Consider the following 23,605-nt stretch of genomic DNA (forward strand, 5'->3'; position numbering starts at 1 on the left):
AACTTCAATAATTTAAATCATTATCAATCCTTATGAGGATGTGCCCCTACCTTCTTAGGTAATACAGCGGGCAAGATGCAGGAACAGGTAACATGACATCATGGTCGCTATGAGAACAATGAGAATAAAGAACAATGAAGATTATGTATGCATGATTATGCACGAGGACAATGAAGATAACGAAACAATGGGAATAAAACCTAGAATTCTAAACTATTTAAACGACTACTTTTTCTTTTGATACATTTCAGACTGAATTCTTTTATTAATCTCAGCGCCTTGCTTTTTGTGTGGACTTTAACCTCACAAAGGTCAATTTGTTCACAATCCTTGTTAGTATATCGGTTAGTACGCCCGCTTGTCACGCGGGAGAGCTGGGTTCAACTCCCAGACAGGGAGAATTTTTTTTTGACGCTTCTTTTGCAAAGCGTCATTTCAATGAAATTAAATTAGAGGGAATTGCAGAAGTTTTGATGTAATAGTAAATGGTAGGTTTAGGATAGAGGTGACGCGCAGGATAAAGCCTTTATAGCGAACAGCCATCATCGATAGAAAATAGAGATAAGGGAGATTGAGTGGGATTAAAATAAAAGAGATGTCATCAATTCACACATTCTTATCAATTTCAACGCGGGAGAATAACGACGAGTATGTGGAGGTGTGTGTGGGCGTGGATACGTGTACAGCGATCTAACAGGCAATCAGTTCACAGATTACTTTGGATCACACGCTTTCTTATCCCATGTGTGGACGAAGCAGCTGTCATCGAGCGATATAGAGAAACAGCTGTCACACCTCCCACCATTCAGGATTCAAGGCGATTTAATCGAATTTGAGACCCAACGACGCGTAGACGGTAGTACGTTTAAACCTACAGGTCGTTATTGTAGTTGGAATAAACTTTCGCAGCTCAATCCAGGCGTTGTGAGGCCACAGCCTGATCCGCACTTTTTCACTGCCACCAGCGCATGTAAAGCCCCGACCAGTCAATTCAACGCACACCCTAACGGGAAGCAGAAGCGTGAGAGGCTGGAGAAGCAAGTGAAGCCGGTGCAAGCAACCGTAGCAGCATCAGCACCAGCTAAAGCTAGCGGGGCATCGCGGTGGGCTGGGATGGATAGCGCGGTTGTGGAGAATAAGTTGAGTAAGGAGAGCAAGCAGCCTGCTCTTATCAATCGGTTGAGTAAGAATGTCCGCGAGAGCGGGGAGAAGCACGCGCAGCACACCGACACACAATCCCCACAGCCCTCACGGCACACAGACTCTCAAACTAACGTGTCTCCAGCCCCGAACCGGGTGACGGCGTCGAGCGCGACGTCGAACGGCCATACCAGCGACAGACCACTTTCGCCTCACTTGGTGCAGCGCAGCGACGCGAACAACCAGAACAACGTAAAACCAAGAAGGCTGTCTTTGAATAGATCGAGCAAACTGAATTGTGGTGGTGGTAATTCTAGTGAAAAGGAAGGTAGCACGACAAGCATAGATAGCAGTTCGTCTCGATGGGCATCAGTCACACCTACACTTACTTCTCCATCGACTGTACACGAGAGCACGTCTAAGAGTACCCCATCAGTCCCGCTTAAGCTTCCGCCTTCTGGACCGAGAGGTGTGGGTGTGATAAATGGGCATGGCAAGGTTGAAAAGGACGATAATGATAATAGCAACGATAATAATGATAATGCCCACAATGCACACAATGCATACACCAAAGGACATGCTAGACAGGGATCCGTAAACGAGTTGCTGCTCCGATTGCGTGCTGCGACGCTATCTGAAGGTGGAGTAAGTGGAGTGGATACATCGAAGGAGAGGAACGTACAACCTCAACATATTCAGCGCAATAAACGTACTCAACATACCCAGCATGCTCATATGCAGACCCCGCGCCGACAATCCCAGACTAAGCCACACCCACAACCACAATCAAGCCGAATATCACAAGCAAACAGTGTACAAACAACCGGAGAGATTGGAGCAAGAGCAAGCAAGTATGCATCGGATGAGATGGCAGTGGAGACAGAAGGAAGAGGTGCACTTGTACCAGTGACGAGAGGGCAAAGAACGCAGCAGGAACCTCGTAGCGCACCGAGAGCACCCAAGTCTATGCGTCGGAATAATCCTGCATCTGCATTTATTCCTACACGTGCACCTTTTGCACAGACTACTCAACCTGCACCACCTACTCAACCTATTCAGCCTGCTAAACTAGCAGCGCCACACCACCCCCATCAAAACCCCTTGCTAAAACACAAAACATCACTCGCCAGCCAGGTAAGCTGGGCAGATGACGACGACCTCGATGAAGACCTGCCGGATATAACGTGTCTCAACCAGCGACCGTATAAAGAGAGATAAAAGTAAAAAGTGTTGTATTCTATGAGAAAAATAATTTAATTTACTTAAACTAAGTAATCTACTTGCTGCCTTTCTTAGGACCTTTAGTACGAGCTTTTTTGTTTGAACGACCGACAGCAGCGCCAGGTTTAGCGCGTTCGCCTTCATTTTTCTTTGGTGGTTTGACTGATTTATCTTCTGTAAACGAAGGTCCTGCGCTACTCTTACGTTTCTTGGATGGCGCTGCACTCTCTTTGGGTTTGGATGTATCTGCCAAAACGCTCATTTTCTGCGGCTTGGCTGATTTCTTAGCTGAGCGCACAGCGTGGTCTACATTCCAGCCCTTATTTTTATCCGCTTCGTACTCCTCTTTCATTTCCTTCTTGCGGCGATCACGTCTGCTGAGACCGGAGGAGGAGGTGAGTTTACGACCGAGCGAGTCGTGAGTTTTAGCTGTTTTCTGGGTAATTTGATCGGGTTGATCGAATTTCTTATTGTACTCCTCTTTGCCCGTATCTGAAATGGTAGTCTTAGTAATATCCTTATTCACACAAACAACCCCACTCACCCTTGCTTTCGCGCTTCTCCTTCTCGGTCTGGAACCACGTACGCGCGGGTCTAGCCATAATTTCATCTTGGTGCTCGATCATGTTCTTCGACTTGACGAGTTCCATCTCGGCGACGCGCATTGCGCGCTCCTCCTTCTCTAGTTTGAGTACATCGTCAATCTGTCCGTCGAGTCCAGCGACCAGCTCGGCGACACTACGGAGAATATCCTGCGGCACGATACGGTGTTTGATGCTATCGCTCGACTGTGCTGAGGAGCGTTTCACGACGGACTTCAGCATCTTCCTATCACTTTCTCCAATCAGCGAGATGGAGCGTCCTGTGAGATTGGCACGTGCGGTTCTACCGACCCTGTGCAAGTAGATCTCGATCTGGTTGGGCAGATCGAAATTGATGACCGTCTCCACCCCCTTAATATCTAACCCCCTACTGGCCAAGTCGGTCGCGAGCAGGAAATCCGATTTGTCGTTCTTGAACCGGTCGAGCGAGCTCAGTCTGCCTTCTTGTGATAAATCACCATGTAGCTCGTCGGCTCGCATCTCCATCAGTCCGAACAGAATGCGCATGCGGTGTGCGAGTGCTTTGCTGCGGAAGAAAATGATGGTGCGGTGGCGGAATGTACGTCGACAGAGCGCGAGCAGAGTGGCAGTGCGCTCAGTGAGATCGTTCTTGGTGTTTGATTTAACACGCACAAACTCTTGCGTAAGACCCTTAGCAGTGGACTTCTTGGGGTCGACGAAGAGACGAGCGGGTTTGTCAAGGGATAGCCTCACAAGCTCATCGACTTTATCAGTCATGGTGGCTGAGAAAAGCATCGTTTGGCGATTGGTTGGACACTCCTTGACAATCTCATCCAATTCATCTTTGAAACCATCTTCGAGCATTCTGTCAGCCTCGTCCATGATGAGAATGTCGAGAGAGTCGAGATTGAAAGAGGGAGAGTTGCGGACGTGGTCAATGAGTCTACCTGGGGTAGCAATGACGACATCTGGTCTTTGTTTGAGCTCTTGTTCTTGGAGTTTGAGGGAGAGACCACCGACGACAAGAGCGAAGGAGATGTCACCCATAAATTTGGAAAGGGATTGAGCGACTTGGAAACACTGAGAGGCCAATTCACGTGTTGGACATAATATGAGGACCCTGGTTTCACCTGACTTCGATGAAGATTTAGGTCTGTACATTAAGCGCTCGAGGATGGGCAGAATGAAGGCGGCAGTTTTACCACTACCGGTGACGGCTTGACCGACTATGTCTTTTCCGGCTAGAGCAACGGGAAGAACAGATTTTTGAATGGGGGTTGGTTGGGTGAAGCCGAGGGAGCTGATGGCTTTGAGGATAGGGCGGGAGAGTGCGAGTGATGAGAAAGTATTTTTAGAGTTTTTGGGGGTGGCGGCTGGTGTAGCGAAGTAGTCTTTCTTTTGAGCGGAGGAGGAGGAGGAAGAGGAAGCGGATGATACTGAGTGGGTGTCTGAGTCATCGTCGTTGTCGTTGTCGCTATGACTATCACTGATATCATTGTGATCATCCTGGTCAAGATCATCATCCAAGTCATTGTCATTATCAGAATCAGAATCAGAGCGATCTGAATTACCATCACCGTCATCCATCACCGCCTGTCTCTTTGAGTGAATATTTTCATCCAAAGAATCAATTTTCTTGTTAATGATAGAATCAATAGGATTGACTTGATCTTGTTGATTGTTATTGGATAAATTCAGGTGAGTGTTTATATTTTCAAAATCAAAATCCAATTCCAAATCCCTTGCTTGTGAATTACTAGGCTTATCATTAATGATTTCTTTATTCCTCCTCCTTTGTATTTGATCCTTCTTTGATAAATTTTGTTGAGTGGGTTCCTCTAATTCCTCTGGCTGATCAATATCCTCATCAGATTCTATTGTTCCTATAAAATCATCAACTGTATTCTTCATTGGTGGTGTTGGCTGATGGTGGTTTGAATTATTCAAGTTCAGCTTCAATTATTCAAGTGAATGGTTGAATTATTATAATTTACTTTTAAAATATTTAAGGTCAAGTAATTTAATAGTGTTTTCTTATAATTCTACTTTCAATTCCACCACCACAAATGTCCCAACTAGCAACATCGTGCACATCATGTAGAAGTAGAAAAGTACGTTGTAGTGGTACAAATCCATGCACAGCATGTCTAAAGAGAGGTGATAATTGTGTTTTCAAGCAAAAGTTGAAGCCTGGTTTGAAGAAAGGTACTGGAAGGGAGTTGCAGGGGAGGTTAGCAGAGCTGGAGAGTAAATTGGCTGCAATGGAAGGCGAATCCCTCTCAACCGATCAAATATCTCAGATTACAAGTTTATACTTCCAATCGATACACTCTCATCATCCATTTCTAACCACAAACCAATTTTTAACGCGAATTACATCCCTCGCTATCCTCACCACTACCCTATCTTTCATAGCCCACGATTACTCGGCACCTGCTATCACTCCCACTCAAAACCCACATGACATCATCCAGCGTATGACCAATGACATCATCATTCAGGCACACAACTCAATCAACCTTGATTCTCTTCAGGGACTTACCATATTAGCCTGGTTATCATTGAGAGACGCCCATCCACCCAATCGCTGGCTACACCAAATGTCGCTCTCCCGTGCAATCAACTTGGCTTTCAAGAACTGCGACAACAAATCCCCATTCATGCAGCCAACTCCTCTCCTCTCTTTCGATCCCACATCACACCAATCCATTAACCTATACTGGTCTGCGTTTATTATTGACCGCCTCGCCTGTTTCACAACTGGTTGGTCTTTCGGTGTTGAGGATTTCCATGTCCCTCTACCAGAACACAGCTATCAAAACCCACAATACGGATCTTTACGCCCAACTGCCCAATTGTTTCTCTTCAACGACGCAACACACGCTCTCTTCTCTCAGCCCACTAACCTGTCTGACTTGGCCGAGGTGATCGAATGGCGGCGGCAACACGATGCTTTATCATACAGACTAGATACATTACTAGCAACACAAGCGCAAGATGTGCAAGATGGACAAGACATCACCCAATCACATCCCCTCCTCCCCCTCCTCCAACAAGCCACCATCCTGCGCCACCACTCTCATCTCGCATACCCGCCCCACACGACGGCGCATTTTGCAGCTGATGCATGTGCGCAGCAGCGGTGTGAGCGTGCAGCGGAGTGCATAACGGATATAGCACTCACCCAAACAGCGCTCATAACGAACAGCACACATTACAACGCCAGTCTTAAAGGTGTCACCGCTAACCCCATTTCTGTGTGGTGTATTTGGGTAGCTGCGCGCAATCATCTGCTGGCGTATACTATGGCTTATACCACGACTGATGCTGATACTGGTGCTGGTACGCGGGGGCGTGAAGATGTTGAAACGCCGCATAAGTTGCACACCCCACTTACACCACGTACATCACACAAGGTCCCTGGTCTACCCTTGCAGTTCTACCAACTCGTCCAATCTCTTCGCGTCCTCGCTCCGACTTCTCGGCTTGCACATATATATGCAGATGTACTCGACAAAATAACCACAAGTGACGAAGCTTGCTCTATTCTAGCCGTTCCACGTACTTCATTTACGGTGTTGCGCGATGCAAGTACAAGTGAATCTCACATTGACACACCTTCTCATAATCACACTCCTATACCCTCCCACTCCCTTTCATCAGATCTAGACGTTCTATTTCAGGATATTTTTGCCTCTTTTGGATAATTTATACCTTTTTTTACTTGTACAATGTCAATATACATGTACACAATATGTACACAATCTGTACTCAATACAAGTACTTTTCACTAACCCAATTCTATCAGCCTTTCAAGATCATTAAACGAGACCTAGAGTTAGTTAGTCAGCCAGGCGTTTCACAAACACGTGTCACCCACTCGATCGATAAACGGTATGAGAAGTAGAGACTGTACCTCGATCATTCTATCAGCTAGGAGGCCTCTACGTGAATGTTTCTTATCTGCTTTGCGATCAACACCGACTTCGACGACCGGTTCACCTGAGCTACCGAAACCAAAGACGACGTCATCCTCCTCGCGTGTCTCCTCGCCACCGTCATTAACAATACGCAGCGTCTCGATAGTGCGACGAATGACGACGTGGAATGGGTTACGTTCCCACTCCGACCTATTCATAAAAGCGAGTCTGGTGACGACGCGGAAGAGTTTCTGGGTGAGTTGCGCCCGTTTGCGCCACCTAGCCAGCGTGGGCGGTTGAGCGATACGTACAAAGTTGTACAGAGCCATACTGACGCGCTCCATATGCGCGAGAGTCGACTCTGTATTGAGGAGGTGAAAATCGCGATCAAATTGCGGTACCATCCCTAGTAGGACGTTGATAAACTCGTCTTTCATCTCCTCACTCAGAGTTACAGCTAACACGGCACGGTTGCACTCGGGTGTCGCTACAACCGTCGCCGCTTCCATCGCTACATCCTTCCAGTACGCCACTCCCGCCTCGTACGGTGGCAACCAGGCATGTAAACTCGCGCGACTTATGGGAAAACCAGCTGGATACGCCTCGCTCTCGTCCATGTTCGTCATGTAGCTTAGAAAGAACCCGTATAGCGAAACGAGCAGCTCCGCTGGAGTGTCCTCCGTCAGCTCCATAGATCTCGATACATGCGCTAATATCTGCAGTGTGTCATTGCGAATCTGAAATACTTCTAGTGGGTGCTCGCGCCATCCACACATTACGAGCAGCGTATTGAGCAGCCACCTCGAATTCGCTAGTATCGCATGGTTACAGGGTGTAGTGGATAAATTGCGCAGTATGTTAGTAACGTAGAGTATTTTATTTAGGGGTGAAGTGCAGGGAAAGGTGGGGTTGTCGCTGTGGGGGTAGCTACCACTACCACCTTTGACACTCTCACCACCTTGCAAATACACCCCCATCTCGCAAACCACTCTATGCAATTCCATCTGTCGATTTTGCATGTCATGCAAATTTGAAGTCTCAACAACTTGATCATTCGTGCCTGCCTCGTCGTTGAGCAACTCAAGCAGCTCATCGAGCAATTCGTCCGACCTATCGAGTGCAATCTCCGGAACGAGGCTAGATGTAGATAACAGAGTGAGACACACTAACGCATGGCTCAATTCAAAAGATATTCGACTTCGCAGTGACAGTATCAGCTTTGTTATCTCCACATCCCTGAATTCATTAACTGATCGTGGAGTAATAGCAGCTTTATTCACCGCTCGCTCATCCTCCAGCTCCTCCATATTCAGTCCGCCGTAAGTATTAACTGTGCGCTTGTAGGGTATATATGTATCACCTTTCTGGCGTTTGTGAGGGGGTTGTGAGGAATGTGAAGAGTGTGGTCGTTGTCCAAGCTGTTGATTTCCTGACTGTGGTCGACTTGGTGTTGGTACTGGCGTTGGTACTGTTGGTACTGCTGATGAAATTGGTATAACCGGTGTAGAAGGATGCACCTGCGCTGGTGGTTTGAAGTGTGGGCTGTTGTTGTTGCTGTTAATCCCTCCACTCCCACCAATTAACGGCGATTGCTGCAATTGCTGCTGCGTGTTTGACATTCTACTGGGAATTTGCCTTGGTGGAGCGTACGGAGATTGAGTGGTGGTGGTTAAAGGAGAAATTTGATGTTGAGCGTGTTGAGCGTGTTGAGCGTGCTGCTGGTATTGCTGTTGTTGTTGTTGTTGTTGTTGTTGTTGTTGTATCATTTGCACCTGCTGCTGCTTAAGTGCAGCTGCCTGCTGTTCCCGCTGTTGCTGCTGTTGTTGCTGTTGTCTTTGCTGTTCAATTTGCTGCACTTGCTGCTGCTGTAATTGCTGCTGGAGCAACTGAGCTTGAGCGTGCTGTTGTTGAGCGTGTTGAGAGTGCTGCTGTGACTGTGACTGCTGCTGCACTTGCTGTTGCCGTCTAGCCAACACCATTCTAATATAAAGTTCTTCAAATGGCTGTAAAAGATGCCCGTAGTAGTTGACCAGCTGCGCTACCATATTAACGCCGTTAAACTGCGCAGGAACCTGCAGTATATGCAACACCTTATCCCACTGCTGCTCTCTCTGCAACTTGCCCGATCCGCCCAGCTGGACGACCACGCCGAAGATCTTGTACAAATCCACCGTCTTACCACCCAGAACCACCTCACCTTTCCCGCCATTAGGATGTGGTGGCCATGTCAGTATATTTGGGGGAATCGGCGTATTACGGCGTATCATCAACTCGGCCAGCGTTTTGTAGAATTCTTGGGGAGATATTTTGAAGGGGATGGTAGGGGCTGTGGGTGTGTGGGTGGATGGCTGTGGTAGTTGGTGGTTGAGCTGCTGGGGAGTGTGGGGAGTATGGGGAGTATGGGGAGTGCGAGGAGTGTGAGCTTGTTGAGGCGGCTGAGGCGGCTGCTGTGACTGCTGCTGCTGTTGTGATCCCACGCCCACGCCCACGCCTACTCCAGCCGCCTGTTGCATCTGTAGCTGTCGTTGTTGCCTGGAGATGAGATGAGCGTCGACAACGGCGTAGAAACTTCCATCTCACATGATAAACATGAGTCTACAAACACTATTAGATATACGCACATACACACACACAAACTAACTCACTGCTGTTGTGATAAATCAGACATGCTTTATCTTCAGAACCACGATGACGGTATGGAATCAAGGATGAAATGAAACAATTTTCACTTAATTTTTCTTTCTTTACAGTGCAATAGAGTATGTCTTGATTTGTGTAAACTCTCTGATTCCTTCAACCCCATTGAACCTACCAAACCCGGTATCCTTGCATCCGCCAAATGGACAAACAGCCTCATCGCCAATAGTGCCTTCGTTGATACGCACCAGACCGACTTGGAGCTCTTTAGCCAGTTTCAACACGCGGGTGATATTGGTCGAGTAGATGGACGCAGCGAGGCCGTATCTGGAGGCGTTCGCAGCTCTGACGATAGCGTCGTCTTCGCTTTCACCATCCTCCTCATTCTCACACGCCTTTAATATCAGCGCAATTGGACCGAATGTCTCCTGGTCCCATATTGACATCTCGGGTGTAGCGTCTGTGAGGAGTATGTTTGGTATTTTGCACCTCTCGACGTCTTCAGGTGACGGTGGCCAGCTACCTACGAGCACTTTTGCGCCTTTTACCAGAGCATCATCCACCATCCCCACAATACGCGTGAATGAACCCGCCATAGCTACAGATGAGGACGTGTTCGGTGGGGCGTTCGCTTTGTATGTCTGGATGAGTTTGTCGTATGTAGAGGCACCCGCAATAACTCGCTCTGTCGCCATGCATATCTGTCCCGCATTCACCCATGCATGGAAGAAGGACTGCTGGACAACCTTGTCGAGATCGGCATCGTCGAGGACGAGCACCGGGCATTTCCCGCCAAGCTGGAGAGCATGTTAGCAAAGGTATAATTCTACTCATTGCACCACTACGCACCTCCAGTAGACACGGTTTGAGGTGATGCCCTGCAAATTTTCCTATCTCCTTCCCTACACTGGTGCTGCCAGTGAAAGACACATGCCTAACTCTGTCATCAGCAATGAGATTCTGAGTCACTGAAGGAGCATTTTCTCTCGAGGAGTGCAAAATATTAAGACATCCATCTGGCAGCCCCGCCTCTCTAAATATGTCGCCCCAGAGGAAGTGAGTTTTGGGTGTGATATCGCTTGTCTTGAATATTACTGTGTTTCCAGCTGCGAGGGGGTTAATAATCGCGCGTATGGATAGATTAGGTGCAGCGTTCCAGGGCGCGAGAGCGAGACACACTCCGAGTGGCTCCCTTTCGCACAAGTAGAGGGCCTCATTGGCACGCTTAGTGGGTGGACACTCCCCTGTAAGCGCTGGGATTATCAAACTCGCTGCAGTTTCCATCATCGAGGAGGTGATTGAGACGAGGAACTCGACAAAGTGGTGGTCGACGTCGAGTTCAGAAGCGTATGCTTCGTACATTTCCTCGGATCTACTCTTGAGTATAGCAGCAGCTCGAAGGAGAACGTCTCTGCGCTCGTCGTGTGTAGTTTTCTTCCAGGATTTGAACGCTGTGAGGGATGAATGTAGGGCGTTGTCGATATCGCTGTCAGAAGCAGAGACGACGCTGTGTGGAATGGCGTGGGTGTTTGGATGCACCACAGGGAACACACCACTACCGAAACCCTTCACAGCAGCATTATCGATCCAGTTCTCAATCAAATTGGCACTTTGAGTTATTTGTGTCATGGAAGTCTAAATAGGCGATTTAATTAAGATCAGCCTAGCCTCGCATTCTTAGGCCCTTGAATTCTGCTAAATGTTGCCCCGACGCTTGCCGTTGGACGGATGGCACGGATGAACGGATAGAGTGCCGTGTGACACTAGGGGCAAGTGGTGTCCGTGTGTGGTGTGGTGTAGTTGTATTTAACTACAGTTACTCACGTGTACCGTGGTATTCCATATTAAACCCTCTCTACATCACACAGCCATGCGCATTCTTCTTGTCAACGACGACGGCCCACCAGCACCAGCCAGTCCATTCATACGCGATTTCTATATTGCGCTGTCCAGACACCACGATGTATACGTAGTCCTGCCAGCCCAGCAGCGTTCTTGGATAGGTGAGTGGGTTGCTTAGTGTGTTGGGAGTGTTTGAACCGCTCATTGCTCCCGTTGATTGCTCCCGTTGATTGCTACCGAAGCACACCACACACTGCAAAACACACTGACACTCCCCGCAGGTTTAAGTTTCCTCATCGACCAGCCCGCAGTGGGGTACTACTACTACCTCAAGCGCGATCCAAGCGCGACAGCCGAGACATCTGACATCGGTAGACCACTCAAAAACGACGAAATATGTCGCTGGATACTCATCACAGGCACACCAGCCTCCGTGGCGAATATCGCCCTCACCAACATCTACACCGACATTGATGTCGTCATCAGCGGGCCCAACTACGGCAGGAATTCATCCACGCCTCTTGTCATGTCTAGTGGTACTGTCGGCGGTGCACTCGGCAGTGCCATACGCGGTTTCAAGGCTATTTCTCTCTCATATGGCATTATGGAGCAGCCTACTGACCCAGCCTCTATACCAATGGCACATGAATGGGCAGTACACCTTGTCAACCACCTCATATCCCACTGGAACCCTGAAGCTGACGTGTACTCGATCAACATTCCTCTGGTCAAGAGTTTGCCCAACGCAGTCGCTAAATACACGTGCATACAGAAAAGCACCTTTGACCGTCTCTTCCTCCCTTCACTCCCATCCAACCCATCTAAACCTACTACCACCACTCCACACATACAAGACGGCGCTCCGTTGAGCTTTGCTTGGGCTCCTGATATTCGCAAACTCATCGAATGCTCTCCCGACTCCCTAGACACGGATACAGACGCACACTGCCTATCCCAAGGCAATATCTCCATTGTTCCCCTCAGAGCTAACTACGAAACCTGCTACACTAACAACACACACAACTCCACCCTCCCGCCCCGAGGTTCCACAATTGCAAAGTAATTTCAGTAAAGTATGAATATCATAATAAGCATAAATAAGAATAAGAATAAAATAATAGCAAATCATCATTTTGATATTAATAACCACCCAATTTCTACCGCTCAATCGGTTTGCTGCGTGCGTAATTGTAGTTGTTAACAACAGACTGTATACGCTGGAAGAACCACGTGCGACTCTCTTGCGAAGTCAGGTTCATAAAAGGTCCCGTCACATTCCCCTTGAGCCTCAAACTAATCCCATGATTCTCCAAGCTAATCGAGTGGAGTTCATCGAACGCTACTTCCCACCTCAACTCAAGATTACGAACCTGTATCTCTAAAATATGTGCTGTGGTGAGCAGTAGAACTGCATCACTACCCCTCACATTCAGATGAGCGACGTATGTTTCGTTGAAATATTTCCCGTTCTCGACATTCTTCAGCCACGATTGACCTAGTGACTCACGCTCGCTGTACGCCCTTAACACACCATCATCTGCAATGAACCTCGGTAATCTAATCCTGTCAATGTCCTGTGGGTCAAATACCGTCGTCGTGTTGCGAATCCCTTCTGAAACATTCGATGCTAAATCAAACACTCCAATCACTGGCTTCGTGACCGCACCAACGATTCCACGCCCAACTCCCTTGAAGAAACCTCCAGTACCTGATCTTTGCGCACCCTCAATTGGTTTCAACGCCAAGCCTTCAAATCCAGATGCAATCGATACCGCAAACGCGTTCGCACCCGCTGCGACTCCATAAAGTGCATGCTTTGGCTTATTGCGACGTTGCGCCATTCTCCTTCTGCTCTGATACTCCTGATCGAGCGTTATGGCAGATAGACCTAAACTCTATTAGAAACTCCTTTTACACTAACGCGCTCACCCACCTTTTCCAATTGATCCAGTCACTTTAGACATTGAGTCTGTCACTCCGAATACAGTCTTCTTCACGAAGCTTGTCGCTCCTCTCGCAATCCCAATACCTAACTCCTTGTTCCCATGCATCACGAGTCCTTGATATGGCTCGTAAAAGATATCCGCAACACCCGAGCTAACATTGTTAAACAATCCAACAGGATTACCGAGGAAGTCAGCACTACCGAGCACGCGATAAAGCTGGTACATGAATTGCTCCCTGTAATTTATCATAATATGTTGAGATAGCAACGAGGATGTGAACCGAGCATTTTGGAGAATGAGCGAGTTGAGACGAATTGGTGCACCACTAACATTACCCAATGCCATTGTGAGAGCGTTGATAAAAAACATTACCGGATTGCGTGTGTGGGCAGAAGTTGTCTTGTTGTCAACATTCACCCTGTCTGTGCGCATGAATGACAAGTCAAGCGATATTGGCTGTAAATGGAACACTTGGAAATATAATTGCATTCCACTACCCAAATCTGCAGGTTCAATTATCTCAACAGGACTCTCTATCAAACAATCTTCTTTCTGCTGATCGCGATCCCACGAAGGTTCTTCAAATCTACTAAAGTCAATCAAAGCCATTAAGAAGTCTTCGTCTACTTCAATAGTCATCGATTGCAGAAGCATGGAGAAGTACTCGATACGCGTCACACCGTGCGAGTAGTCCTTAGATATTATGACAGAGCTGTCCAGCGTTGGCTGTCTCTCCAGTTCTCTACCATCCTTTGGCTGCGTTGTGGGGTAAAGGATAATTGGGAAGAGTCCACCAAACAGCTGATTGTCAATTTGAATCCACTTGCAGCTCATATTGTAAGACGTGTGAAGATTACTGTCCGAGTATTGCATTCCAATACCCCTAAATGATGCGTAAAACAGTTCCTGCATACGCCTATTTAAGACGCTAACACCTACACCCTCCAGCTCCAAACTGAATTGAGTGTTGAGAACAGTCTCCAGGTTTTTCTCCTCGAACTGCCCTGCTGTCGAATCTGACGTTTCAGATTTCGCAACACTTCTCCTCCGGGGCTGATAGAGCGACTCGTCTTGCGAATATGGCGACAGCACTAACACTTGACGAGGTCCATCAGCACGAACATCGATCGATAACGTGTCACTGGCAAATCGATAAGGAGGTAAGGCGCCTATTTCCATGAGGTCTATCGAGCGCTCTTTCCCTCCTTGAGCTCTCAAGCGCAATTTTTTGTCAGTCTCAGCAGGTGCATCCCAAGCGTAGTCCATAGACGAATGAGGAGCAACATTGTACCGCTTTGGTTTCAAACCCGGCATCATAGTGAGATTGTCGTAACCTAATGCTTTGTCAGCTGGGGAAATCCCAACATCATCAAACCCACCTTCCGTGGTAGACTGCCAAATCTCAACACCAGTATCGCTATTGTTTTCAACCATAAATGGCCATGGATCAGTATCTTTCTTGAGGTAGACAAAGATGGTAGGACCCTCAATGCACACGTCGGCCTTGATGAGATGGTCGACCTGATCTCCCAGTCTCATTCTTAAGTGAACAGGACCGACGTCAGTGAGAGAGAAAGGTGCGGACCATTCCTTTGTACCAGGATAGGAGATCTTAAGGAGGTGCTTTTCATCCTCATCCAGACTCTCTAATCTGTGCAGCGCCTTCCTTTCACTAGCTTTAAGATTGAGAAGGTATGGAGAGCTGTCAACGCGCGCGTTAATCGTCTCGCTCAGCTGGCTCTTGATAAGGAACCGAGGCTGGATAGTAACGACCTTGCTAAGCTTATACTTTCCATTACCCTCAACTACGCTCATACCGATATGTACGTTCTCGTCGCCTTGAGCAGACAGCGTCACCTCCGTGTCAGCGGCAGCCACATCAAACGACAGCGGCTTCGACCAGTTCGAGTCGCCGATCCTGAGCAAGAACCTCTTTTGGCGATCGTCTGAGTTGTGCGAGAACATGAACGGCGACGTCTCTCTCTTCTTCATCTTGGACGAACTGAGGTCTTGGCCAGCCACATTCTTCCCAGCGCCCAGAAGACTCTTGGAACGGAGGACAAAATCGAATCCAGACTTGTTATAAAGAACGTATGGAGAGTATATCTGTACCTTGAACGCGCCGCCTGATTTCGGATAGCGATAGTAGTGTATGCGCACATTCAGCTTCAACGATTCTTGATCTGATAAACTCAGGACACTTTCAACGGGGAAATCGTCGGGGTTGTCCGTGTTGATGATTGCGAACTCACTCGGAGAAAATACTGAATTCTCGATGGTAATGCTAAGGAGAACGAGGTGAGACAATTCAATAAGATGAAGAGGGCTAACACCGCCCTGAAGCAAGAATGAAGATTGATCCTGTTTAGTATTCTTGTCGAAGATTCTATGGACTGATTAGAAAAAAACCTTAACGCAAGCAAACACCAAACCCACCTGAATTTGATATCGTACGGCAACAGATTTTCAATCTCGATAGGAGAGCGTAATCTGAGTGTCAAGCGAGGGTAAATACGAGTAAGTTCATCAGCGGGGTCGAAATCAGCACAAGCCTGAAATTTGAATGATGGTTCAGCATGATCACTAGCTTTACAGCTGATAGATCTTGAAGGATTTTTCATGACATCTTGCCAGTAAAAAGCTTCAGAACTCCACGCATAACCGAATCCAGGATCAGGTCTAATTTTGATGCGCTTTTCATACGCAGCTTCGATAGGCAAAGCGTAAGACTGACCTGGGGTGAGTTTCGAAACCCCACCCGCAGGTTTACCATTACCCCCAATAATAACAATCTCGATAGGGAGGTGAGAGCTATTCTCGACCTGGTATGTTGATCTGAAAGTAACAACTTTGAAAGTATCCTGCAATCTAATATCGACGACTACTCTGTGTAACACTTTGCTGATTTTAGACTTGAGAATGTATGTCTGCTCACCCTCCTTATCGACAGAAATACGTCCAACACTCTCCCACTTAGTGTTATCGAGCTGAATACCTACGCTGTTGTGAGCGGATGCACTGACATCCTCGCGAAGTGTGCGCAGATCTTCAAATCTCCACGGCGACTCGGATGTGTTGCTCAGCGACAAGGTATTGCTAGCATCGTGCGTTGGCCACACGTTCATATCGTATCCAGTGTGGTTGCGCAGAAGGAACGGCGCAGAGCTCCCGCGCGGCTTCTCGAGTAGCCTGGTAGCGTTATTTCCAATCAACGAGTAGAAAAGCAGGGCAGTCTGAATAAACGACGACGTCAAGTTAATCTCGAGTCTCCTCCGTGAAGACATCACAATATTCATTCCAGTTGGCGGTTGAAGACGTTCTCCCTGTGTAAAGTATCGTTAGTGTTGCTCTCAAAAGTACACACACCCACCCTTAGAGTAAGTTCCCATGGATCCATTAGCGGTTCCCAGTGAGAGTTTGTCGGATTGAAGTAATTAATCGACCACGAAACAGCCGTCTGGATCTTCATTTCGGAGGTCCAATCGAACAGATCGATATTAAATCTCTTAGTATGAAGGTGAATTAAGGGGAGCTCGTGGAGATCCTCGATCAAAACAACCTGGAATCCCTCAAACACAGCACTGAGATTCTCCTTTGTGATCATAACCTTTGGTTTCATAGATGGAGCAGGGAGAGCGAGGTGGTTCTGCGAGGCCGGAGTGATCCCAAATGCTGATGCAGACTCTGCTCCCGAATACCTCTTTGCGCCTGGTGAAATTGCTGGCGCTTTGACTGAGCGAGCCGAAGTATTTTCACCGCCTCTCAACTCATCTGGAGACACCTGCGTCGGTCTTGATTTAGTCGACAGCTCAAGCGCCTTATTGAAGATATCTGTAATGAGTAAAATATCTCTATAAGACGCTCTGAAGATGATAGGATCAGCGCGTAGCTCGATGGATGTATTCTGACGCAGATCGACCTTGCGTGAGTCGTAGCTCAGTGTGAAATCAAAGTTATCGAGGAAGCGCAGCTTGTCCTTGGGTTTGTCCATTCGCGACAAGAACATGCCAAGTCTGTCTACCTTAAGTGCGATCACTCCGTGTTGTGACATGAGCACTTGTTTCACAGAAAGCTCAATAGCCTCCGTCGTAGGTTCACTCTCGTTAGCGAGTATAATGATGGATGTGTTGACGACATTCAACCTATATGCGAATGAAGGTTCGCTGTTAATCTCGTCGGGCTGTTTTATAGGTGAGTCCTCAAGTTGATCCACATCAACATCCATAGGGTCCTCGTAACTCTCCTGCGTTTCTTGGGCACCCGAATCATTTGACTGAGCCGGTATAGCCGAGTAGAAGTAATCCGTCAAAGCAAATAGGGGATCGACTGAGAAGATAATTTTCGGTGAGTCGATAGTAAGTAGTGCGAGACTAGACTGGTCTGTGCCGCCAGCCTTAGAGTAATGGATCATAAACTGATGACCGTCATGAATAGCGGGGGGAATGAGTTGTCTGAACTTGGAGCCTGACTGCGCACGGGTGTCGTCCATCCTGAGGCTTTTGAGTGTCAGCTCGGACTCCATGGAGCCATCAGAAAGCGTCTTCAGTTTTAAGTTAGTGTCATTTAGCGAGAACCTCGCGATGCTGTTCTCCTCTAACTTTCTAGCGCTAGTAGCAAGAGGGGTGAAGAGCTCGAGGGAGACGGTTCCGACGTCAAACGCCAGCTCAGTGCTCGTCCACTTATCCTGCTCTTTGTCTTGCTCGCTGAGAAGTATCTCAGGGTTGAGGTCGACAGATGTCTTCTTCGCTACCTTGCGCTCACCATTGCGCTCACGCTCCTCCTCCTGGCCGCGAACCTCACGCATCACTTTCTCCTCTTTCTCCTCGTGCACAACCTTCCTTGCATCGCGGGGAATACTGATTTGGTCAGCCTCCTCGCCCAGCTCCGCACCGTGCTGTTCGTCGAGTGTAAACGCCTTAGGGATGCTCTTGCTGAGGTCGTACAAAGACACATACTGTGTCTGTGTGAGCGCCACCTTGACGTCAGTCATATGGCCGTGAATCTGTTAGAGAAAGAGAGTGAGCGAGTCGCACTACCGCATCAGTAAACCACACCCACCTTCTGCATACCGTGACGTGTTTTGCCATCCTCGAGTACAATTTGGTCGAATATATCGAAATTGAAATCCAGATTGACATTATCAAGGATGGGAAGGGTTTCAAAACCGTCCTTGTCTGCATCTTTATCTGTGTCTCTGATGGTGGAGGTGAGGTTAATACCATGAAGGCCAGTGTGCAAATGCTGGATATCGCCTGGGGATTTCCCAGTGAAGCTATTCTTCGCGACGAACTCACCCAGTCGCATAGTCAGCATAGACTGATTGGTGAGAGTGGGGAAGACAATGATAGGTGCACGCACGCGCACATCGTACTGCATGCGGCCCCCATTCACATCGTTAGCCGCGTCCTGCGCTGCGCGTGTAGCTGCGTCGTAGAGCGCTTTTAAACGCGCAAACTTGATGAGGAACTTGTACAAATCGTTGACTGGTTCCTCATTGAAAGTGAACTTAAGCGAAGCTGTGCGCAGATATACGGAGGAGTTGTAACCGGGGTAGCTCTCCCTCTTCGGATCGAATGTCTGATAAGAAAAGTCGGCCAATTCCTCACCCTCGATGGAGAGGAGCTGGCGGAAGCCATCATCTATCGCGCTGTTGTCATCGCTTATCTCCAGCCCACCTAACTTTGCGTTGACTTGCATGGTGGTGTTGTCGAGCAAGATTGATACATCACCAGCTGAGAGTATCAGAGTCGCTAGCTGCGTCACTCCATCATCTAGCTTAAATACTATACTGTGCAGTTTGAAATCCACTTTAATCTTCCGGTTACCTCCCTCCTCATCTTCACTCGACAACTGCGATCCTAACTGACTACTCACCATCTCTGGGCTTGAATGTGGATTGGCATTTGCAAGTGCATCATCAGTCTTGCCACTTCCACTGCCACGTCCGCCAACGAATGTCTCCATGATAAACGCATACAGCTCGATAATCGGTTCAGGTCGTGCGAGAAGGTTGATAGTAGAAAGATCAGTGTCAACGATCTGGTCAATACCGTGATAAACAGTATGGAATTCCGGTGAATGCGGCTGCACTCTATCGTACCTAACTCTGACAAGTTCAGTGGGATGCTGTTTTTGCTGCGTGGAATTATCGTCTGACGTAATTAGCGGTGTACGTGTCCCGCAATTCGTGTCAACATTAACAATAGAGAGGGACTGCAGCAGAACGTCGACATGCATATCGAGTTGCCTATATACATACCCGAGGTAGAAACCCTTGAGGATACCCTCTGCGAGCAGTTTTTCTTTTTCCTTTCCATCCGAGTCGTACGTGCTCCTGAAAGCATTCGCTTGCAACTTGTCCACTCTGAAATCGAGTGTGAAGACTTGCTGGCGATAATTAACTTCATCTGATACACCCGACGCTACCGATTCAGGTGCCTCGAAGAACCTGTCTACTGTCTCCGCTTCTGACAAACTCCCTGTAACACTCTCCCCGTCATCGTCATGGACGTCCAGATCGTACGTAGGTAGGTCACCACCGCTTGTAAAAATTGAACCGCGGCGAGCATGTGTGTTTTCATTTTCAGTCTGTTTCTTTGTCGGCTTAGATGGAATGTGAGCGTGAGCGTTGGCATTATTGTTATTGTTATCGTCAAAGTGAGGAATAGCCACGTCAATAATAGCCATCATAGACTGGTACTTGCGCTCAGATATATTGATTGTAAGCTCGGGGAGGTGACCAGCGACTCTGAACCGTGTTAGGTTAACAGCAGAAGGCAGGATGGAGTTATGGACGGTGAGGTTGAGATTGATTTCCTCGACGATATTGTAATTCTCTCTCTGTCTGTTCTTCCCATCCATCCCACCTTTCTCCCTCCTCTCGAGCACGCCGAGAAGCGCATTAAGATCATTACCGATAAGCAACTGAGCGCGTTTCAACTGAAGTGAGAATTTATCATACATAAGCTCCTCGAGCTGCTTCCAGTCGCTCTCTTCATAATCTGATTTAGCGTGAGCTTTATGTCTAACATCCTTAATTGCCTTTTTATCAGCGAGGTCAGACTCCACGGCGATATGACCAGCATCGAGGACAAGATGCATAGTGTTATTGTCGGTGACGTCTTGTGGGAGGATGATGATGGGAGCATTCATATCGACACGCAGATCGATAGTGGAGTGCTGTGCGATGGCGTATTCGAAACCAGTTCGCGTTTGCTTCCTGAAAGAATCTAGCGACTCTGAAGCGACGTCAATGAGCGCGTTGATAGACTCCAGTTTGGATTCAGGTGGTTTGAAAAAATTTCGTATAGCCTCTACGTACCCCTTATGGTAGATAATTTCGAGATGTCTCATCTTTAATTGTAGTGCACTGTCTGCTCTGTTATCGAGCGGTTTAGATTCCCAAGCGAACGAGAAAAATTGCTGGGTTTTATCATCCTCCTCCAAAGCACTATCCCTCTTGACGCTGACGATGTTAGGGTAGATAGTTTTAGGATTAGTAGCATCCTTTACGCTAAGATCACCTAGACCGACAGCCACACTTAGGTTATCAACCCGCTTGACGACATCCGCAGTGAGGGCGCTGAAAACAATGCTAACGAGATCGCCAGACGTGTTTGGGTATCTGAGAGCGAGCGAGCCGGTATTAAGAATAGCTTTTACGCGCAATTTCATTGCATCTTTGGGTAGATCAACTGCGGAGCTCACCGCCTGTTTTTCATCCCACTCGATAGCGTCGTAGAGTTCCTTTCTCTGCTGTTCATTGAGAGTGGCAGAGTTATCCTTGTCATCATTTGTAGACACTGCGTTCTGATCTTGACCAACAGCCCACGAAGCAGCGTTCCAAGCCCACCCCATCCAGCCCTGTTGCGTGGGCTGTGGGGTTTGGGGGTTGACGCTATCGGCGCCACGTTGGCGCAAAGACTCCTTGCGCAGCTCTGACCTGGCTATAGAACGATAAAAACGTATATCTTCGTAGCGCAGTTTCTCTTCGAGCCGCCGCAGCTTCGTCTCCCTATCACTCTCCATACCCTTCTGCAGACGTTCAGACTCCTTGCGCTCCTTCCATAGGGCAACATAGAGTTTTCTGTCGTCGCGGCGCTCAGCGAAATACGCCCAAGTCCACTTCTTATTGCGCTCGTGCACCTCATTGAGAATGGCCCTCGCAGCAAAAGAAAGCAGGGCACGAGGTTTGTTGGCATGCAACTCATCAGCATTCGGACGCAAGCGAATATATTGAGATTGACGGATGTGGAAATGGAAGTTATCAACCATGAGGAGAGCATCACGGTACTGCTCCTCGTTGAGCATAAAACCAATCCTGTCAAAGAGAAGTTCAATGTCAAGTTTGGGAGTGTCGCTGGTGGCCTGGTGGTTCATACGCAGACGACCCTCACCAGAAACAGGTTTGAGAATGTATTGATGATTTGGAGTATTTTGTTTGTTGGCGATAAGGGAAGTGAATTTCTCGATGGCGATGTTTGTTGGGTGACCGAGGAGGGATTCAGCGTCAGTATCCCAGTAAGCAGAAAGGGATTCAAGCTTAGCAAGCTTATGAATGCCTTCTCTATTCTCTTCGATGAAGGTGGGTAGCCAGTTAGAATCTGTGGAAACAGCGCTAAAGCCGCTAAGGGTGAGACCAACGGCGAATAACTGATTATGATGACTAATACTATCTTGATAGCGTATATGGATGTTTTCGATAACGAGTTGAAGATTGTTGAGGATCTTGGTGACTAGTGAATTGGCGAATGACTCGTTCTTCTTCTCGTCTTCTGGGGAGATACCAGGGGAGGCTTGTGAGTTTAACAACAACTCAGCACTATCAAGCCTTTCCTGCTTAACTTGTTGAGAGCGTTTATCATCTTCTTCGGCGTCAAACTGAGTGAAATTTAGCGGGGATTTTGAAAAAGGGGTTAAGATACCTGACTAGCGCCCGCAGGTAGAGCAATGAGGTAGACATTATCAATGTTAATCTTGCATGGTTTCCCTTTAAGGTTACTCCACGGGATACTGAGTGTTAGTTCACCGAGGTAACCCTCCTTGACGTCAACAGGCAACCTAAACTTATCCAAAGCGCTTTTCCTCAATTTAAGATTCTTTAGCTTGACATCTCCACTCCAAATGCCAACGTTAAGTTGGCTTGTGTCGAGATTATCGATGTACGCTGAGAGGAATCTATTGAGTAAGCCAGCGACGACACCTTCAAGCATCTTTGGTATATTTAATTAGCTTATTTAATTAGATGATGGTTGTTGAGGGATAACAATAAATGACATCACATGCGCAGATCATTAAATGAAAATTGTTTTTTGATTAGTTTATAATGACCTTATAAAAGAATAAATCAATTAAAATGTGTCTAGTTGAATAATTATTAATTTGGGTTGGTTGCTAAAATTTTCATCCGACATCCACAATTGTTTATTTCCTACTTTGACACTGGAACTGGTGCAGTGCCAGCTTCAGTAACAGCCTTCTTAACACTCGTCCTTCTACCGACAGATTTGTAAGTTTTGACGTAAAATGCGATAAAGAGGAAGAGGTAGCTGGTGAGTAAACCACAACCACAGAAAGCAGCGAAACGACTACCAGTACAATCACCAACGTGTGGCCAACCCCATCTATAACCGTAATGTTGATAAGTTGCAAAGTAAACGATGAAGATATCGATAATGAATTGAGTGATTTGCATTGTAGTGAGGTACTTTTTCCACCAAATTCTGGCACCACCAGCTGTAGCGTAGTAGTAGTAGTACATGAGTACGTGAACTGCCAAATTGAGTGAAATAACCACCCAACTAACAGCTGTTCTACCTTCAAGTTGGGTGTAACACAGAGCAGCTGTAGCAGCGTGATGGAATACGTGAAGGAATGCCAATGGCTTCTTCTTTAACACTAAGAATACCGTGTCTATTAATTCAATATACTTGAAGTAGTAGTTGATTATGTAGTAAAACTCTAACTTATCTGTCCACGCTTCTTCACTACAGATACTGTAATAGAAGCCATGTTTGTAGATCATCGGCACCACTTCCTCAGCCATTAAAGCCAGTAATACCCCACTACCCACGTATAACACCGTGTTATGCAATTGAAACGCTATTTTCAACTTGAATGGCTCACGTCCACGCATCAGTTCGCGTCCACCAAATATTATCGCTAAATACGCTACTATCGCTGATGCTACCCCTTCTAATGTACTCAACGGCGTTATACCAGGCACCCACTGCTGCAAATACGTTGGTAAATGATACTGCTGGGGTATATACGCGTGTGCCATTGATGAGAGCGTGTCGTAGATATTTATTTTATTTATCTTATCCATTTCTCTCCG

The 23,605-nt window shown here is 47.4% G+C and overlaps 7 protein-coding genes and 1 non-coding gene across 8 annotated transcripts; 4 read left to right on the plus strand and 4 right to left on the minus strand.

Annotated features, from left to right (window-relative positions):
* Positions 1 to 327: 327 nt before the first annotated feature.
* On the plus strand, positions 328 to 399 carry J056_004882. The gene has a single exon. It is a non-coding gene; the product is annotated as a tRNA-Asp (tRNA).
* A 196-nt stretch (positions 400 to 595) lies between these two features.
* Positions 596 to 2,358, plus strand: J056_000779 (uncharacterized protein; the record flags this gene model as incomplete). The annotated part of the gene is made up of 2 exons (XM_009270407.1): positions 596 to 658; positions 706 to 2,358. 2 exons carry the CDS (start codon positions 596 to 598, stop codon positions 2,356 to 2,358), a joined length of 1,716 nt encoding a protein of 571 aa, XP_009268682.1.
* A 58-nt stretch (positions 2,359 to 2,416) lies between these two features.
* Positions 2,417 to 4,835, minus strand: J056_000780 (ATP-dependent RNA helicase DRS1; the record flags this gene model as incomplete). The annotated part of the gene is made up of 2 exons (XM_009270408.1): positions 2,417 to 2,853; positions 2,906 to 4,835. The coding sequence occupies 2 exons, from the start codon at positions 4,833 to 4,835 to the stop codon at positions 2,417 to 2,419; spliced, it is 2,367 nt and encodes a 788-aa protein (XP_009268683.1).
* Positions 4,836 to 4,990: 155 nt separating this feature from the next.
* On the plus strand, positions 4,991 to 6,631 carry J056_000781 (uncharacterized protein; the record flags this gene model as incomplete). Its single annotated transcript, XM_009270409.1, has 1 exon — positions 4,991 to 6,631. The coding sequence occupies one exon, from the start codon at positions 4,991 to 4,993 to the stop codon at positions 6,629 to 6,631; it is 1,641 nt and encodes a 546-aa protein (XP_009268684.1).
* An 83-nt stretch (positions 6,632 to 6,714) lies between these two features.
* J056_000782 (Salicylaldehyde dehydrogenase) lies at positions 6,715 to 11,110 on the minus strand (the record flags this gene model as incomplete). The annotated part of the gene is made up of 6 exons (XM_009270410.1): positions 6,715 to 6,756; positions 6,805 to 9,376; positions 9,425 to 9,439; positions 9,486 to 9,609; positions 9,657 to 10,278; positions 10,331 to 11,110. The coding sequence occupies 6 exons, from the start codon at positions 11,108 to 11,110 to the stop codon at positions 6,715 to 6,717; spliced, it is 4,155 nt and encodes a 1,384-aa protein (XP_009268685.1).
* A 241-nt stretch (positions 11,111 to 11,351) lies between these two features.
* On the plus strand, positions 11,352 to 12,386 carry J056_000783 (putative tubulin--tyrosine ligase PBY1; the record flags this gene model as incomplete). Its single annotated transcript, XM_009270411.1, has 2 exons — positions 11,352 to 11,484; positions 11,605 to 12,386. 2 exons carry the CDS (start codon positions 11,352 to 11,354, stop codon positions 12,384 to 12,386), a joined length of 915 nt encoding a protein of 304 aa, XP_009268686.1.
* Positions 12,387 to 12,480: 94 nt separating this feature from the next.
* Positions 12,481 to 22,481, minus strand: J056_000784 (Vacuolar protein sorting-associated protein 13; the record flags this gene model as incomplete). Its single annotated transcript, XM_009270412.1, has 7 exons — positions 12,481 to 13,211; positions 13,257 to 14,603; positions 14,649 to 15,655; positions 15,706 to 16,592; positions 16,640 to 18,271; positions 18,328 to 22,149; positions 22,194 to 22,481. 7 exons carry the CDS (start codon positions 22,479 to 22,481, stop codon positions 12,481 to 12,483), a joined length of 9,714 nt encoding a protein of 3,237 aa, XP_009268687.1.
* A 218-nt stretch (positions 22,482 to 22,699) lies between these two features.
* Positions 22,700 to 23,551, minus strand: J056_000785 (Putative elongation of fatty acids protein 1; the record flags this gene model as incomplete). The annotated part of the gene is made up of 1 exon (XM_009270413.1): positions 22,700 to 23,551. The coding sequence occupies one exon, from the start codon at positions 23,549 to 23,551 to the stop codon at positions 22,700 to 22,702; it is 852 nt and encodes a 283-aa protein (XP_009268688.1).
* Between the last annotated feature and the right edge of the window lie 54 nt (positions 23,552 to 23,605).

This window comes from Wallemia ichthyophaga, assembly GCF_000400465.1.
Source record: "Wallemia ichthyophaga EXF-994 unplaced genomic scaffold scaffold11, whole genome shotgun sequence".
Lineage (NCBI taxonomy): Eukaryota > Fungi > Basidiomycota > Wallemiomycetes > Wallemiales > Wallemiaceae > Wallemia > Wallemia ichthyophaga.